We start from the raw sequence: 18103 nt of genomic DNA, 5'->3' as shown, positions 1-18103 counted from the left end.
TTTTATGTAGTTCTGGAAAAATGCGCCGACACCAACAATAAAACTGTGGATATCAAATATGTTTGAAACATTACATCTGGAAGAGATGAGATTCCTCCTAGCAGGTAAAGCAGACCAATTCCAAAAGACGTGGTCTATGTTTCTGGACCTATTACAAGTATGAGGTGCAATAGTAATCTAAAAAAAACAAATATATAAATAAGCGGAATCAGGACCTGGTAACGGGAGGTAAAATAACAAAAACAGACTTGGTTGGTAGTCCCCTTTTTGCGGAGTTTAATGTTATAATAGAGCGATTGTTTCTATTTTCTCTTTCTCTCTTTTCTAGGGTCTATTTTCTCACTTTACTTCCTTCTCTAACTTCTTTTCTGAGGGACTTTCTTTTCCTTACACTCTTGCACTGCACGACTCTCTTGCACTTTCTTTACTTTCCTTACTTCTACCTTTTTCTTAAAGCTCAAAAAAAAAAATGAAGCGGTACAAAAAATGTATTAAGATATATGTGTTGTGTAGTATTGTAATTTACCGTACTTCTAATAAAAATAAAATTTAAAAAAAAAATTTAAAAAAAAACAAAAAAAAAAAACTTTTATGTAGTTGTGTGTCTTGTTGCTTTTTTCTCGTATGGCTGTATGGTTATTCGCATATCACTGAACCTTAATTGGTAAATGTGACAATAAAAGACCTTTGAAACCTTTGAACTAAAACTAAATTCAATTCAATTATTTAAAAAATAAAACTGAACATGCAAGAATCCTGTGAATCTGCAGTAAATTCGGGCAGCAGTGTAATTCATACCACACTTATCCTATAACAGGACTGAGTTGAAGTAACTGATCTTACCAAAGGCATTATAGTCAGCCTTTGCACCTATGGGCTGGATAAGGAAAATTTAATGCACTTGTTAGAAGAATGCATGGAACGTCTGTCAAAATAGAATCAGTTCAAACTTTTGTACTAAAATTCCTCCCAACACTCATTGTGAAAACGTTCAGTAAAAAAAAAGACAGATACCAGGGGCCATTGGTACCTAAGAATTAAATCCAAGCAAAAGTCAGAACCTTCAGGAAGGCAGGCGAGAGATATTTAAATATAATTACAAAAGACATAATTGCAAACCACTTCAAGAATAAACACAGTAACCCAGATTTATTTTATGTGCAAACTTCAAGGTAAAACAGCATTGCATGAACTAATAGTTTTACTGAACAAAAGGAGTTGAATCAGGGCACCACAGTGGCGCAGCTGATAGACCAGCTGCCTCACAGCACCAGAGACCGGTTTCGATCCTTAGATTAGTTTAGTTTATTGTCACATATACAGTGAAAAGCTTTTGTTGCGTGCTAACCAGTCACAGAAAGACAATACATGATTACAATCGATACATTTACGATAAGGGAATAATGTTTAGTGCAAGGTAAAGCCAGCAAAGTCAGATCAAGGATAGTCCATGGGTGTTCAAAGAGGGAGATAGTAGTTCAGCACTTCTCTATGGTTGTGGTTACCTGATAACAGCTGGGAGGAAACTGTCCCTGAATCTGGTGCTGTGTGTTTTCGCACTTCCATACCTTTTACGCGATGGAAGAGGGTGTGACCAGGTTCGGACTCATCCTTGATTATGCTGCTGCCCTAGCTGAAGCAGCGTGAGGTATAAATGGAGTCAATAGAAGTGCAATAGAATTGAGGTTGGTTTGTCTGATGGTCTGGGCTGTGTCCACAATTTATTGCAATTTATTGCGGTCTTGGATGGAGCTGTTCCCAAACTAAGCTGTGATGCATCCTGATAAAATGCTGTCTATAGTGCACCGGTAGAAGTTGGTGAGAGTTGTGGGGGAAATGCCAAACTTCCTAAAACTTCTAAGAAAGTAGAAGACCCCGAGTGCTGTCTGTGTGGAGTTTGCATTTTCACGTTAGTTTCCTCCAGTTTCCACCCACATGCCGGTGTGACACTGTAGGTTAATTGGCCTCTGTAAATTGCCCCTATTGTGTAGGCAGTGGATGAGAAGGAGGGATAACATGGAACTAGTGTGAACACTCCACTGCGGCAAGCCTCAACGACTTCCGCCCAGTTGCACTTACCCCCATCATCACCAAGTGCTTCGAGAGGCTGGTCCTGGCACACCTCAAAAGCTGCCTACCCCCCACACTGGATCCCTATCAGTTTGCCTACCGCAAGAACAGGAGTACGGAGGATGCCATCTCAACGGCACTTCACTCCGCCCTCTCCCACCTTGACAACAGAGACACTTATGTAAGAATGCTGTTCATCGATTACAGCTCAGCATTCAACACCATTATTCCATCAAAACTGATCACCAAACTCGGTAACCTGGGCATCGACCCCTCCCTCTGCAACTGGATACTGGACTTTCTAACCAACAGACCCCAGTCTGTGAGGTTAGACAAGCACACCTCTTCTACCCTCACCCTGAACACCGGCGTTCCTCAGGGCTGTGTGCTGAGCCCCCTCCTCTACTCCCTCTTCACCTATGACTGCACACCTGTACATGGTACTAACACCATCATCAAGTATGCAGATGATACAACGGTGATTGGCCTCATCAGCAACAACGATGAGCTGGCCTACAGGGAGGAGGTCCAGCACTTAGCAGCATGGTGCGCTGACAACAACCTGGCCCTTAACTCCAAGAAGACCAAGGAGCTCATTGTAGACTTCAGGAAGTCCAGAGGCGGCACGCACACCCCCATCCACATTAACGGGACGGAGGTGGAACGTGTTTCTAGCTTCAGGTTCCTGGGAGTCAACATCTCCGATGACCTCTCTTGGACCCACAATACCTCTACTCTGATCAAGAAGGCTCATCAGCGTCTCTTCTTCCTGAGGAGACTGAAGAAGATCCATCTGTCTCCTCAGATCCTGGTGAACTTCTACCGCTGCACCATCGAGAGCATCCTTACCAACTGCATCACAGTATGGTATGGCAACTGCTCTGTCTCCGACCGGAAGGCACTGCAGAGGGTGGTGAAAATTGCCCAACGCATCACCGGTTCCACGCTCCCCTCCATTGAGTCTGTCCAAAGCAAGCGCTGTCTGCGGAGGGCGCTCAGCATCGCCAAGGACTGCTCTCACCCCAACCATGGACTGTTTACCCTCCTACCATCCGGGAGGCGCTACAGGTCTCTCCGTTGCCGAACCAGCAGGTCGAGGAACAGCTTCTTTCCGGCGGCTGTCACTCTACTAAACAACGTACCTCGGTGACTGCCAATCACCCCCCCCCCCCCCCCCGGACACTTATTATTTATTTTTTATTCAAATCGTTTGCTATGTCGCTCTTCAAGGGAGATGCTAATTGCATTTCGTTGTCTCTGTACTGTACACTGACAATGACAATTAAAATTGAATCTGAATCTGAATCTGAGGTTAATTGGCCTCTGTAAATTGCCCCTATTGTGTAGGCAGTGGATGAGAAGGAGGGATAACATGGAACTAGTGTGAACCAGTGATCGGTGGTCAGCGTGGACTCAGTGGGCCGAATGTCCTGTTTCCATTACCGTAACTCTAAACTAAAATCTACATCCACAACTAAACATATGGTCAAGAGAAAGCGAAGCCATCAACAACGCAAATAAGCACTTCCATTGCTGCTGGAAGATAGAGTGATTGTGATATTTCAGATGGTCTTTACACAGTTTACCTTTTGTAATTCCTCCATCTTTTTCAATGTTACTTTGTTTTTCTTTATTCCATTGTGGTGCAAACAAAATGGTGTTAACGGACTTCTTCAACTTAAATTCCTCTTCACCCGCTACATTTTGAGAAAAAGAATAGAACAGCTAGTTACAAAGACTATTAATAAAATGGCAGCATAACTTAAACTCCATTTCCTGCAAATTGATAACGTTTCAGGTTTGATTTCTGGTTTGTGCTAAATGAGGCATCAAAATATAGGGAGAACCAAGCCAGGATCCTTATTCATGATCATCGGTTAGTGATTCTTGCATGATCAAGAATGATGCATTGTGAGTTTCCATACATGCATTAGACCCAGAGTAGAATTGAGTAAATCTTTTCGGTCAGTAACAACAGAGCATTCCAAACCACAGATCACACTCGAAAGGACACAAAATGAGTGAAAGTAGGCCCTTCGGCCAAACTTGCCTATGCCGACCATCACATCCCATCTATATTCATCCCAGTTGCCTATGTTTGGCCCATATCCCTCTAAATATAATCTATCCATGTATCTGTTTTCATGTTTCTTAAATGTTGTGATAGTACCTGCCTTTACAACCTCCTCTGGCAGCTCGATCCATATACCTGCCACCCTATTAAATCTTTCCCCCCTCCCCTTAAAAGTGCTGGAATAACTCAGCACGTCAGGCAGCATCCCTGGAGAACATGAATATGTGATGTTTCAGGTAGAGATCCTTCTTCAGACTGATTAGGGAGGGGGAGATGTGCAGTGGAGTTATAAGAAAGCTGGAAAAGGGGACAGGCAGGACAAAGTGAGCCAATTAATAGGTAGACATAGGTGAGGTCTCATGAATATTTCTTGTCTGTATTTACTGTGGAGAAGGCAATGGAAGATATTAGATTCAGGGAATAAACATAGATATTTTGGAACATTGTTAACATTACAAAGGAGGTGATGGATGTCTTGCAAAGAGTAAAAACCCCCAGGCCCGGTCTCAGTGTATTCCAGAATACTATGACAAGGAAGAGATTGTAGGCATCCTGGCAAAGAATTTTGCATCTTCATTAGCCACAGCTGAGGTACCAGAAGATCAGTCAATGTATGCCTTTGTGTAAGAAGGGCAACAGGGATATGAATTATGTAGGAACTGCAGATGCTGGTTTACACTGAAGGCACCAAAGGCACCAACATTCTGGAATAACTCAGTGGAACAGGCAGTGTCTCTGGATAGAAGGAACGGGTGGCATAACTCCAGCAACGTGTGTCCATTTTAGGGATAGGATTTATTTGCATTTAAAAGGCAAAGAATGATTATGGTGGCATAGCTTTATGATTGGAAAATCATGACTTAAGAATTTGATTTAGATTTATTTAAAAGAGGTGACCGTGAGGGACGAGGGCTAGTTATCTCCACGGACAAGGTCCCACATGTTCCTGCTTCAGAAGGTTAGAACACATGGGATGCAAGGAGAGTCAGCAAATTGGATGCAAAATTGGATTGGGGGTAGGAGGCAGAGGGGTATTATTTATTATCAGGGATAAGTGTGTTATTTTTTTTAATTGGGGACCTGTAACCTGTGTTGTGCCACAGGGGTCAGTGCTGGGTACCTGGCATGAGAATGTCATTGGAATGCTCAATAAGTTTAGGATTCACACAAAAACTGGTGGTATGGTGGACCGTGAAGGAGGTTATCTCAGGTTACAACATAATCTACATCAACAGTTAGAGTGGGCAATGTAATGGCAAATGGAATTCAACTCAAAGAACTGTGAGGTGTTGCATTTTGGCACGTTTAATCAAGACAGCACACACACAGTAAACAATAAGAACCTGGAGTGTGATGTTGAACAAGTACATTGTTCCCTGAAAATTGGAACACTCTTACAAAATGTTGGGTGGGATGCACCAGGAGTATCATGTGCAGTTCTGGTCACCACACAAGTGGATATTTGGAGGCTTGTTTGGAAATAAAATTAAAATCGAGACCAAACACTCGTGATGTTTTCCATTGCCAAATGAAAATATCAAATTCCCAAGCAAACTATTAATCTGTTTGGGGATAAAACAACAAACATTGACAAAGAACAGAGGACACATGTGGTTATATTAAACAAATTATCCTTGCATGAATAAGGTATGAGCTATGTTTGCATGGCATAGCCTGACCTAACCCTGAATACTTTATCAGAATATACCCCTTGTCTGATCTGACCCCAACACATAGAATAAATCTTGAATCAAGTAGTCAAGCTCTATTAGAATTGTTGAATTTTAATTTTAATCTTAATGTCATCCAACCAGAGCAGGGCTGTCACTTGGTGTTTATCTTGCTGACTGTTCTTGAGAAAGGATAATTTATACCCAGAGCTCTTCAATCCAGATTTCCCCGTTCAGGACATAAGTGTGTACCACAAAAACCTTTCATTTGAGGAAAAAGTGGGACAATTAGACGATAGGGGACCCCCAAACGTTAGTGCATACCTGGTGAATTCAGTCTATGAACAATACCTCAAGATTTTGCTATAAGCAGATGAATGTTTATTTGTTTGGCACTCTTTTTCTCTCTTCAAAGGTTGCATAAACCAGTGAATACCTCTGTTTATTTCCAGTATATACAGTATTTTGATTTAATAACATGACAGATATATTCAGAAACTAAGTTTAAACAAATTTAAAAACAATAAAACATAATACAGCACGTTAAGGACTTCAGTTGTGATGCACTATCAGACTTTCCGTGCCATTGCAATAACATTGAATTAATTTTTTAGATGTAATGCCATTGTAATCTTTTTTCCAGTAAAGGAACTGTAGAATCCACGGCCCTGGTGTGTTTCGAGGGAGCAGAGGCGACATCACCCGGTGAATTTCTAATACAGGTGCACAACCTTTTATCCGGTGTTCCAGAAACCGAAAAGCTCCGAAAACCGGCCATTTTTTCCAGATGCCGTCTGCGCACCAAAGCTCGCGTTTGGCGCCAAACTTGACCCAAAACGACCCACGGTCAACCCAGGTCTGTACTACTGTAGCGGCTGCCTCCTCCCTGGAGACCGGGAGACGCTTAAACATCTGTAAATCATTGCTTAAATGTTAGTCAGTTAGTTTGGAGGGCTTTTATGTGAAGGGGGGTGAAGGGGTAAACTTTAATTCTTAGTCCCCTACCTGGTCGGAGAGGCGGGGAGCGGTCAATGCCTTACCGGGTCGCCGTGCAGTAAGCTCCGCAGCGCTGTGGCCGGTGGGGCTGTGGGCGACGCCGGTTGTAGCTCCGACCCCGGCAACTCTACCCCTGGCTGCGAGGCGCTCCAAATCCAGCGCGGCCCGCGGCCGGACGCCCCAGCTCCGCGAATGTCGGGAGTCGGCGGCGTCGCAGCGCTGGGATACCAGCGGGGAGCGGGCAATGCCTTACCGGGTCGCCGTGCGGCAAGCTCCGGAGCGCTGTGGCCGCCGACACACAACATCGCGGAGCGTCGCTGGATTTGGAGCCGCGCAGCCAGGGGTAGAGTTGCCGGGGTTGGAGCTCCAACCGGCGCCGCCCGCGGCCGGACGGAGCCCCCAGCTCCGCGGCTCCAAATCCAGCGACGCTCCGCGAATGTTGGAAGAAGGCGGCCACAGCGCTCCGGAGCTTGCCGCACGGCGACCCGGTAAGGCATTGCCCGCTCCCCGCTGGTATCCCAGCGCTGCGACGCCGCCGACTCCCGACATTCCCGGAGCTGGGACGTCCGACCGCGGGCGGCGCTGGATTTGGAGCGCCTCGCAGCCAGGGGTAGAGTTGCCGGGGTCGGAGCTACAACCGGCGCCGCCCGCGGCCGGACGGAGCCCCCAGCTCCGCGAGGTTGGGAGTCGCCGACCAGGTAGGGGACTAAGAATTAAAGTTTCCCCCTTCACCCCGACTCCACCACCACCACATAAAATCCCTCCAAACTAACTGACTAACATTTATGCAATGATTCTCCCGGTCACCGGGGAGGAGGCAGCAGCTCCAGACTTTTCAAGCCGCCCGCGCTACCTACCTAATCTACGCTAAAAATCTTCCATTCTGAAATCCGAAAATGTCCAAAATCCGACAAGTGTCTGGTCCCAAGGCTTTCGGATAAAAGGTTGTGCACCTGTACTCAGATAGCAGAGCAGCAGCATTTTACTGTTTATTTACGTTGTGGTGATTACATCCAAACAGCAATTTAGTTTCAAACCAAACAATTCTTCCAAGAAGAAAAAATACTTACATTCCCAGAACATCCCAACATACTTTGTAGCCAAGGAGATAATTTTAAAGTGTACCAATGAATGCATGAAATAAAGTAGCTAATTTGCACACAACAAACTTTCACAATTTCTAGATTGCATTTTATTGATAAGGAGTAGGCCAATCTGCTCTTTGAGCCAGTCTGACCCAGTGAGTTACTCCAGCATTTTATGTCTTTTTTTTTGCTACCAGCATCTGCAGTTCAATAAGTTTTCCCATCCAATCTTGGCTTCCACACTTTTCTATTCTCTCTTCAAGTTCCATGGCTCCCTTTAGTTCATACAAGTCTATCTCCACAGCTCGGGGGAGCTCCCCAGAGCAGAGAATTCTGGAGTCACAACCCTCCGAGAACCAAAACCCCTCCTCATTTCAACTGTAGGTGGATCACTTCTTATTCTGTAACACCTGACCCGTGCAGCACTACATTCTGCACTCTATTTTATCCTTTTTGGACGATTTGTTGTACTCATTCACGTTATTTAATTTATCATGTACTCGATTGCAATCATGTATTGTCTTTCCGCTGCTGGTTGGCACACAACAAAAGCTTTTCACTGTACCTCGGTACATGTGACAATACACTAAACTAACAAAACTAAACTATGTATGGTATGATATGCATGGATAGTATGCATCTCAGTTCATGTGACAATAATAAACCTATAGCATTATCTTGAAACTATGCCCCCTAAATTGCAGATAACTCCAGCAGAAAATATATTCCCTCAGAATCCACCAAATTAACGTACTTCAGATCACTTCCCAGCTTTCAAATTAAAATTTATCTAGGAACAGCCTGCTTAACATCACTTCAGAAATCAATCCCCACATCTCTGGCATCAATCAAGTGACCCCATTCACTGAACTAGCTCCAACTTAAATATATCGTTCCTCAAATATGGAGACCAAAACTATCAGCAGTACAATAATATAATCTCAGCTGGAAATTTGTATCAAATGTTCTTTTATAGACACAAAAAGCTGGAGTAACTCAGCAGGACAGGCAGCATCTCTGGAGAGAAGGAATGGGTGAAGTTTCAGGTCGAGACCCTTCTTCTATGTTCTTTGGACTTGCAGTAAAGGCCAACATTTCACTGTTTCCTATTCAGGGTTAAATTTTAATTTGAACAACGGTATTTCTTCTAAATAATGGGGTCATTTACAATAGACAATAGGTGCAGGAGTAGGCCATTCGGCCCTTCAAGTCAGCATCGCCGTTCAATGTGATCATGGCTGAAGGGCGGAAGGAGCAGACCGTCCCCAACTCTGCTGCAGTTGACGTGGCCCAGAGCCGCGGCCCCGCTCCACCCAGCCCCGCTCCATCCGACCCCGCTCCCCCTGCTCCAGCCGGCCCCGCTTCACCCGACCCCGTGTGGGCGCTGCTGACCCACAGCCCGTGACAGTGTGGCCCACAGAGGGAGACGGAGCGGAGGGCGGCCGTGGCCGGACAGCGCTGACCCCAGGGGGAGAGTGGGGCCTGTCCCGAGGGATGCGCTCCTTCAGCCGCTTACACCTTGGTGCTCGGGTTCAGAGCGAAGATACTGACTGATACCTTCCCGCTTTCAATGACAGTACTCACAAATATTTATAGCGCAAAAAATGACAATTTTGGCAGTTTTTAACAGGTAAGATGGTACGCGTTTCATGTGTTAACAGTGTGTGCCGAGGCAGCCATGTCCTCCACATGGATTGAGCTGCTCCATGCGTCATGCCCTTTGACCCGATGACCTTACGTGCAACCCTCCTATACTCAACTCCTCTTGTTATGAAGGCCAACATGCCATTAGCTTTCTTCACTGCCTGCTGTACTTGCATCAGGGGCAGACAGACACAGAGGCTACCCCCACTGAACAGACACGAGGATTGCACTGGAAGGCCAGTCCGAATTCTCGTACTTAGATCTCTGGGATGCTACCCGAGCCCACAAACCTGACTGATTAAAAAGTCAGAGCTTTGAAAAAATGCTGAAAATACGCTGCCTGTGGAAAGAGAAATGTTTCCGATTCTGAAGAAAGGTCTTCTACCTGAAGTACCGTTTCTCTTCCTTCGGGTGATGTCTAGCCTGCTGAGTGAATGTTTCCAGCATGTGCTGTTTAAAAAAAGACTGCCAGTTTCACTTTTCATCGTTCACAGATCTGCCACAAGCAATGAGTTACCTTCTCTGTCACAGCCGAAGCTCAGTAGATTGTTGTCGTGGACCCGAGCACCACTGGGACCTCTTTCAGCAGCCTCCCGTACATCTTTTTTTAATTCGATTCCGGTCTCTGCAGCTTCCTCGCTCTCCGAGGCTGAGCTGGGACTAGGGCAATAGGCCCGAGCAGGACTGCTGGGAGCAGGGGAGGGTTTGGAGGTGCAGGCGAGCCCCCGGTTGCGGCCTCGACGCGCTGCAACAACCGCCGCCGCCACACACACGCTCTGCTGCTGCTGCCCAGGCGCTCCCTCGCTCTCCTCATCGCTCGACTCGCTCTTCCTGCGGCGGAATGTCCGCTTCGAACTCTTGCGGAACATTCCAAAGACAATCGCGGATGGAAGGAGCGCGGTCCCCGCCGCCGACACCGCGTTCTCAGCGCACGTCACGCGAGATGGAGGGAGGAATCTTCCACGGTGCAAGGCGGTGGGGGGGGGGGGACAGAGAGCAGAAATGATAAGCAGTTACTTTAAACATTCCACTTTGAAGTAATTTCATTGACACGTAATTTGCACGAATCTTCATTATTACACCACAGAACCAACTTATTTCACTATGTCTAAACTATCACCGAAGTATCTTGCACGTCACCCCCCCCCCCCCCCCCAGTATGTTAAATCCCCGGGTCAAGAGCTACCCCTGCTTCCTTGCAAAGGTTATGTTCAAAGATCTTTGGTTATGTTTGTGAGCAAAGGTCCTATAGCTTGCGAGGAAGATAAGGAATTGGAGTAGGAGTAGGCATTTGCTCATTGGATAGACACAAAATGCTGGAATAACTCAGCGGGACAGGCATTTTGTGTATATCTTCAGTGTATCTTTGGTGTAAACCAGCATCTGCCGTTCCTTCCAACACATTTGCTCCTTGGAGCCTGAATCTTTGGTCTGAAGGGTCCCAACCCGAAACATCACCTATTCATGTTTTCCAGAGACGGTGCCACTGAGTTACCCATTGAGTTACTCCAGCCCTCTGTATTTTTTTTCTACACCAGCATCTGCAGTTCCTTGTATCTACTATCATCATTGCACTATAATTCTCTGTATTTATGTCAAAATACATTTAAAAGATGGCATTGCTGTTGGATGAGTGTAAATCAAGTCGCAGACCTGTCGACTTTAGCAGAATTAATAGGCCGAAGGGCCTTCTCCGTCTGCCTCAGAGGACGGTGGAGGTCGGTTCTCTGGATACTTTCAAGAGAGAGCGAGATAGGGCTCTTAAAGATATCAGATTCGGGATATGGGGAGAAGGCAGGAACGGGGAACTGATTGGGGATAATCAGCCATGATCACACTGAATGGCCTACTCCTGCACCTATTGTCTATTGTGCTGTTTCTCTGTTATTCCGTGAATTGTTTCTGTCCCAAGTTTCATATTCTCAAGTCAAACAGAATACAAAATGTCATCATCCTCTCATCAATAATTCCTAGGGGATGTTTTATTGTAAGTTCATTCATTAAACTTGTCTCATTACTGATTATCAGATCCAAATGGCCATTTTGCTGATTGGCTCAATAACATAATGCTCTAGAAAACTGAATTTACAGCAGACAACACTATGAGAATGTGTTCTTGGAACTATCCTTTTCAAATTAATTAACCTTATCTATAATAAAATGAAAGTCTCCCATAATTATCTTTTTGCATGTCCTCATTATAAGACCATAAGCCTTAGGCCATTCGGCCATCGAGCCTGCTCCACCATTCGATCATGGCTGATCTATTTCTCTCTCAACCCCATTCTCCTGTCTTCTCCCATAACCTTTGACAATGTTACTAATCACAAACCTATCAATCCCATCTTTAAAAAAAAACAATGACTTGGTCACCACTGCTGTCTGTGACAATTAATTCCACAAATTCGCCACCCTCTGAAAATTCCTCCTTAATTAAATTTTGAAGGTACGTCCTTTTATTTTGAGGCTGTGCCTTCTGGTCCTAAACTCTCCCACTACTGGAAACATCCTTTCCACATATATTATTTGTTGTCGTACTCTTTTCTGCAGTATGGCTAATAGTTTAGGAGTCCATACCATATATCAGGATCATCTTTCCCTCTCTATTTTTAAAGCCAATCCAAATGGATTCAGCCTCATTCATCTCTACCCATTGTATTTATATAATTGATTATTAATAGTGCTATCACAACACATTTTCCTTCCCATTTCTACCTGAAAGTCAACATTTCCAGGATATAACGTTCTTAGCATTAATCCTAAGATTAGCATATAATCAGCTCATATCCATTGATCTTCATTATGCCATTTGTTCAACAGTGTATATGCTTTGTGCATTAAGATACAATAGCTTTAGGCTTATTTTTGTCAACTTTAATTATCTTCCCATTTTGTTGATACTTTGGCTCTGTTTGTCACTTGTCATTGATTTCCCAGCCTCATGCTTTTGCACTCGTTCACTTGTCTCCTATTTCTCCCTCCCTTGTCTTCCAGTTTACACAAGGTCTGAAGAATGGTTCCAAGCCAAAACTTTGCATGACCTCCAGAGATATATGCCAGACCCGTTGAGTTACTGAAACACATTTTTTGATTGGGTTCCCTTCCCCTTGTCATTCCAGTTTGAACTTTCCACCACAACTCAGCAACCACCCTCACAAGCAAAGATAGTACCTTTGCTCACAAGGTCGTCAATCCCAGGTCCTCAGGCTATATAACTTGCCCCGCCAGCACAGGTCTTCCCCAATCTTTCCCAAAATCTGTTATGGTGTCTCAGGAATGTGCCCTTCTTGCTGAGCCCTCAAATGCTCTCCCAAATGGCACACACCGAATCGAACGGCCATTACAGAGACATTGTTTTGCTTGTGGATAGCGATCAACATTTAATATTCAGGGAATTTTTACTTTTAATAATATGTGGGAAGGGAAAGTGGCAGGTTAACACTATTATTAAAAGACGAAACGAGTACAGTTGAGAGATGATCGAGGCGAGTCAATTTGGGTAGATGTTTGAAATATTGAGGGAAATAAGATGTTTGAGAAGGAACTGCAGATGCTGGCAAATCGAAGGTAGACACAAATGCTGGAGAAACTCAGCGGGTGAGGCAGCATCTATGGTCTGAAGAAGGGCTTCGATCCGAAACGTTGCCTATTTCATTCGCTTCATAGATGCTGCCTCACCCGCTGAGTTTCTCCAGCATTTGTGTCTACCGAGGGAAATAAGATGTTGCCCTTCAATTCTGCTGCCCCTTGGGCTCTCAATTTACCCCAGGATTTTTCCTGACTGGCCCCGTCTCCGGTTTACTCGTGTATTTCATTTCTTCCCCCAGTTGCTTCTACCTCCTCCTCCTCTCCGGCCTTCTGCTCTGCTCTGCCTCTGCCTCTGCCTCTGCTTCTGCTTCTGCTCGGCTCCGCTCCGCTGGGCTCGGTCCTCCCCCTATCTCCTCCCTCTGGACTCTCTTCCTGTCTCGCTCACTGCTGTCAGCGCCATGTTATCGCTGTGACACTGCGGCTCCGCAACAGGTCGGAGGGGGATCGCGTTGCCGCGCTGCGGGCAGAGGCGGCCGGGCCGGGCCGGGCCGGGGTGGAGTGGAGCTGAGCGGGCGGGGAGCGGATAAGAAGGCGCAGGGAAGGAGGTGAGACTCGGGGGCTCTGCCGGCGGGGTCGGGTCGGGCCGGGCCTCCGGCACCAGCCGTCCGCCCGCGGGGCAGCTGGAGCAGCTGGAGCGTCTACCCCGGGGGTTAGTTCACCCCGGCGTCGGTGAGCAGTGAGTGGCCTCAGCTGGTGGATACAGACGGGGCAGAGGAGGAAGGTTGGGTTTGTGGTCCTCCTGTGCAGAGAAAGCTTTACATTTGTCATTTACAAACGGAGTTGTGGGTTGCCAGGACGCAGCTCTGGTTTGGGCAAGGCCATCTGAAATCATAGCATTGGCTGGATTAGTTGGCGATTTGTTGCTTCCCTTTAAACACGGGTTTTGCATTTTGATTCGCTGGCTCTAACATCAACATCATTTCAATGTGTAGTATATTTCATAGAAGCTGTTTACTTCGGAGATTATAAAACACAAAGCATAAGTGGACAGTATTACAGGAAAAAAATGTAGGTCAGCGATTTTCTTGGCTGCAGATCTGCTTTAGAGCAGATCAACTCATTTAAAACTTCCATGTTATGAAAAGGTATGTATTTTTGAAAAATGAATTTTAATTTCCTTTATTTTGATAAACTTGTCTCAAAATTAAAAGCTTTCCATAATCCATGTTATCTTAATTTTAAAAGTGGTTCACATTCCTGGTTTGCATTAATCAATTGGGCTGCATTAAGTTGAAATTGTTTTGCTACATGAATTATTATTGTCCCATTTCTTTGTGTGTTAGCCATGATTCGGTGAATGTCATTTTGTCTGTGTTAGAAACCACACTTTACCATGTAGATTTTCAGCAATTGAAAGATTGAGCTGATGCTGATGTCTTTTATTAAGATTGTTAAATTGAGGCCCTTATTTACCAAGTGAACATGGCACCATTCGTGAAGGAATGTGATAATTTACCTGTGTCTGGATACACCACAGGATGTCTTACTGGGAACATGAAGCAATATATATTTTTTAAATGATAAAGTCTTGCTCAGTGACTTCTGTAGTGGATAACACCACTGTATTTAAAATAATATTTTAAGAAAGCAAATATCCCTGGTAAAGCTAATTTGTCCATTGTCAGTCATTTGTTAATCTTAGAGACAAACATCACAGAAACAGGAGCTTTGCCTTACCGAGCCCATGGTGACCATCAACCATCCTTTTGCACTAATCTTACCTTGATCACTTTTTTTAATTCTCCCCACATCCTCATTTATTACTGCCCCATCCACTTGTCATACACACTAGGGGCAATTTACAGCAGCTAATTAACCTATCAATGTGCAGGTCTTTGGAATCTTGGTGGAAAGCAGAGCATCTGGAGGAGTTAACATTGTCACAATGTGCAAAGTACACATAGACATGACCTGAGGTCAGCAGTGAATCCAAGCCTCCACCACTGTGCCAACAGCTCCTACACCATTGTACCTCCCTTTTTCTTCTGAATAGTTAGAAATTACCCATGCACTGTTGCAAGGAATGAATAACATGTTAATCATTTCTGAAGACATTTAAGGTGAAGAAGTCTCATCAAGCTTAGGTTGAAATTTATTTCCCAAAAGAATACAAGTGAATTGGATATTTTTCTCCCATTATCTGACATTTTGGTATTCATTTTACTGAGACTATTATGATTTGGAATATTGCACTTGCTTTCTATTTATTTTTTCTGCATTATAGTTCATGCTGTGTATTCAAGTTATTGTGCTGGTTTTAAATAATTTTCATAGTGGTACAGCTGGTAGAACCTCACAGCACCAGAGTTTAGGGTTTGATCCTAACCCCTAGGTACTATCTGTGTGGAGCTTGCATGTTCTCCATGTGACCGCATGAGTTTCTTCCACGTGCTCTGGTTTTTCCCCACATCGCAAAGACCTGCTGATTTGTAGGTTAATTGCCCTGTCTAAATTGTCCCCAGTGTGAAGGGTGTGGTTATGAAAGTGGGATAACATATAACTAGTGTGAAAGGGTGATCGTTGGTCCAAAGAGCCTGTTTCCATGCTGTATCTCTAAACTAAACTAAATACAGCGGAAAAAGATGTAATCCTTAATTCTCTAGTATGTTCAAAATAATTTATCTTGCATTATAACTTGTTTGTTAGCATTACTCTGCATCTTTCAATGTGGATAATTGATCATTCTGCAGACTAGTGTTAAATATCACACACGGGGTCTTTTCTTCTTCTTCTACTTCTTCTTGTGTATGGCGTGCACAGCCTAAAATTGTAGGACAATTTGTTCTATTTGATCTTATTTGATTTTGCACGCCAGGTTGATTGCATTTGTTGAAACGGGGCGGACCACGTGAAGGTTGCAATCTCCCACTAAAAACCACAGGGTGTTGTTACAGACTTACTTGGCATATCGTCCAATCCCACGAGAAAAGCATAACAGAAAGTCATACAGCTCAGAAACAGGCCTTTTTCATGTCCCATCTAGGCTTATCCCATTTGCCCCCATTCGGCTCGTATTCCTGCAAACTTTTCCTTTTCATGTAGATTTCATGCCCAAATTTATTTTAAATGTTGTTATTTTAACTGCCTTAACTACGTCCTCTGACAATTTGTTCCATATAGCCACCACCTTCCATATGAAAAAGTTTCCCTTCAGGTTCTTAATTTTTTTCCCCTATGTTCATACAAATCAGGTGGATGTGCTGTGTATATTTACCAAATAAATATCTATCACCACTATGTAACCGAGAAAGAAGAGTATTCACAATGATTGAAAGCGAGTTCTAATAGATTTCTAATTTGATAACTTAATTTTAAGTGACATGCATATATTAAGCAACAAAGCGTAGTGGAAATGTCTAGCCCTCCTATTTTATGCACTAATTAAAATTTGCCTGTGGCTAGCATCTAACATATTAGACAACACCGATTTAATAGTGATGAACCTCAAGCAGAGTTCTTCAACTGAGCCCTTGTGTTTTGAAATGTAGCTTCCAGTAAAGCTGCAGCCAACTATTTCTCTGTGGACATTCAAAACTTTTTGCATCAGTACAAACACTGCACTTATTTTCTGTGATGTAGACAATAACTGCCCAATGAAGTTAGCATTAAGCATATACTCCAGTGGAGATAGCTTCATGACATCATAAACTGAATTTGCATTTTCTGTGGTTAAATACATATTGTGAATCCTGATCTGTTTCTCTGTCTTTACTAAAGAAGATATCTACTTTTGAATCATGAACCTCTTGAAAATAATAACCATATGAGTAAATTGTGAGGTGCATTTGAACTTGGTGAATTCACCTTCTTCATTTGAAAATGGTGGCAGTAAGTTGCTTTTAATTATCTCGACTTGCAAGAGCGCAGGGGGAAATATGGGGGTTGGGAGTGGTAGGAGAATGAGAAGATACGTTTCAAAGGTTATTCTGGTGTGCACAATTAGAGTGGTATATTTTTGAGATGCAGAAGCATTTTCACTTGCGAGATCCATAACAGGAGCAACAATCTAAAGTAAAATCAGACAAACCTATTTTCTAAAATTGGTAAATGGACTCAATTTTAAGCTGTTCTGAGACTTTATTGAAATATATCAGTTGAAACCATTGTATTTTTGAGGACATTGAACCAAACCAAACCAATTATGTTGGTTCATTATGTATAAATATCATACCAATGTCTCGGTATGTTAATTAATGTCCATTAATCTTTCGGGTACTGAAAATCAGAAATACAAATTCTTGGTTTCAATTTTTTAGAGTTTAATTGTTGAAGACAGTTAAAATTCAAATTCTCCAAATATCTGTTTCCCCCTTCTTTCTCCGACAGAGCAAGGGATAAACTAACTGACTTCTCAAACCTTCTGCTTGTTACCTTGCAGTCCTTCACTCTGATTGGGTAAAGCAGAGTTACTTGCTGTTTATTCATTTGAGATCTGTACAGATCTCAAATGTACAAATAGGTACAGGTTGAATTGTAGGCAGATGCCATTCGTAGCAAAATATCTGCCATTAAGTTTTCTTATTGTCTCCCTCCATCTCTAATAGCTGGGGATTCAAATTAATGACGAGGTACTCAATTAATTAAAATAAACACACAGAGATACAGCATCTATACTGTACACTACTTTCACAGAAGCAAACCAGTTGTGCCTAGTTTCCTACTGAAACATTTCTGCCAACACAGAGCACCAGGTCACGTTATGATTCTTAAAGGGGTACACACCCAATATTACATAAGCCAAAATTGGACACATTCAAAGCCTATGACCTAATTGGATTAGTTTGGCTTATGGTTATGTACACCAGAGTGCAATAAAATTTCCTGTTCACATGAGCCTCACAGGGTAAATAATACACACACAATAGTGATAAATACAACAATAAATACAATGATGAATTCAAAACAGAAGAATGATGCAAGATTGTATTGCATTCTAAAGAGGTGCAACAGAAATAAAACACAATATTGGAACAGTT

At 43.6% G+C, this 18103-nt stretch overlaps 2 protein-coding genes across 11 annotated transcripts in view; one reads left to right on the top strand and one right to left on the bottom strand.

Moving 5' to 3' along the window:
* The window catches only part of LOC129697236 (intron Large complex component GCFC2-like), a 43429-nt gene extending 32928 nt beyond the window's left edge, over nt 1–10501 (bottom strand). For both annotated transcript variants that reach the window (XM_055635584.1, XM_055635585.1), the window contains exons 1-2: nt 10057–10501; nt 3657–3767 (exon numbers count right to left, since the gene is read on the bottom strand). In XM_055635584.1, the coding sequence (XP_055491559.1) occupies nt 3657–3767; nt 10057–10408 (463 nt within the window). In that variant the 5' untranslated portion in view covers nt 10409–10501. The remainder of the gene's footprint in view (nt 1–3656; nt 3768–10056) is intronic.
* Nucleotides 10502–13483: 2982 nt separating this feature from the next.
* Nucleotides 13484–18103, top strand: part of LOC129697234 (intersectin-2-like) — a 160445-nt gene continuing 155825 nt past the window's right edge. For 3 of the 9 annotated variants that reach the window (XM_055635580.1, XM_055635581.1, XM_055635576.1), the window contains exon 1: nt 13485–13672. The gene's annotated coding sequence lies outside the window, so the exon portion shown is untranslated. Of the gene's footprint in view, nt 13673–13925; nt 14213–16822; nt 16956–18103 lie in introns of those variants that run through there. The other 6 variants (XM_055635583.1, XR_008723475.1, XM_055635582.1 and 3 more) reach the window with 6 other exon arrangements.

Source organism: Leucoraja erinacea, chromosome 5, assembly GCF_028641065.1.
Source record: "Leucoraja erinacea ecotype New England chromosome 5, Leri_hhj_1, whole genome shotgun sequence".
Classification (NCBI taxonomy): Eukaryota; Metazoa; Chordata; class Chondrichthyes; order Rajiformes; family Rajidae; genus Leucoraja; species Leucoraja erinaceus.
The sequence above is the reverse complement of the archived record's forward strand: the minus strand, read 5'-3'. Positions and strand labels throughout refer to the sequence as shown.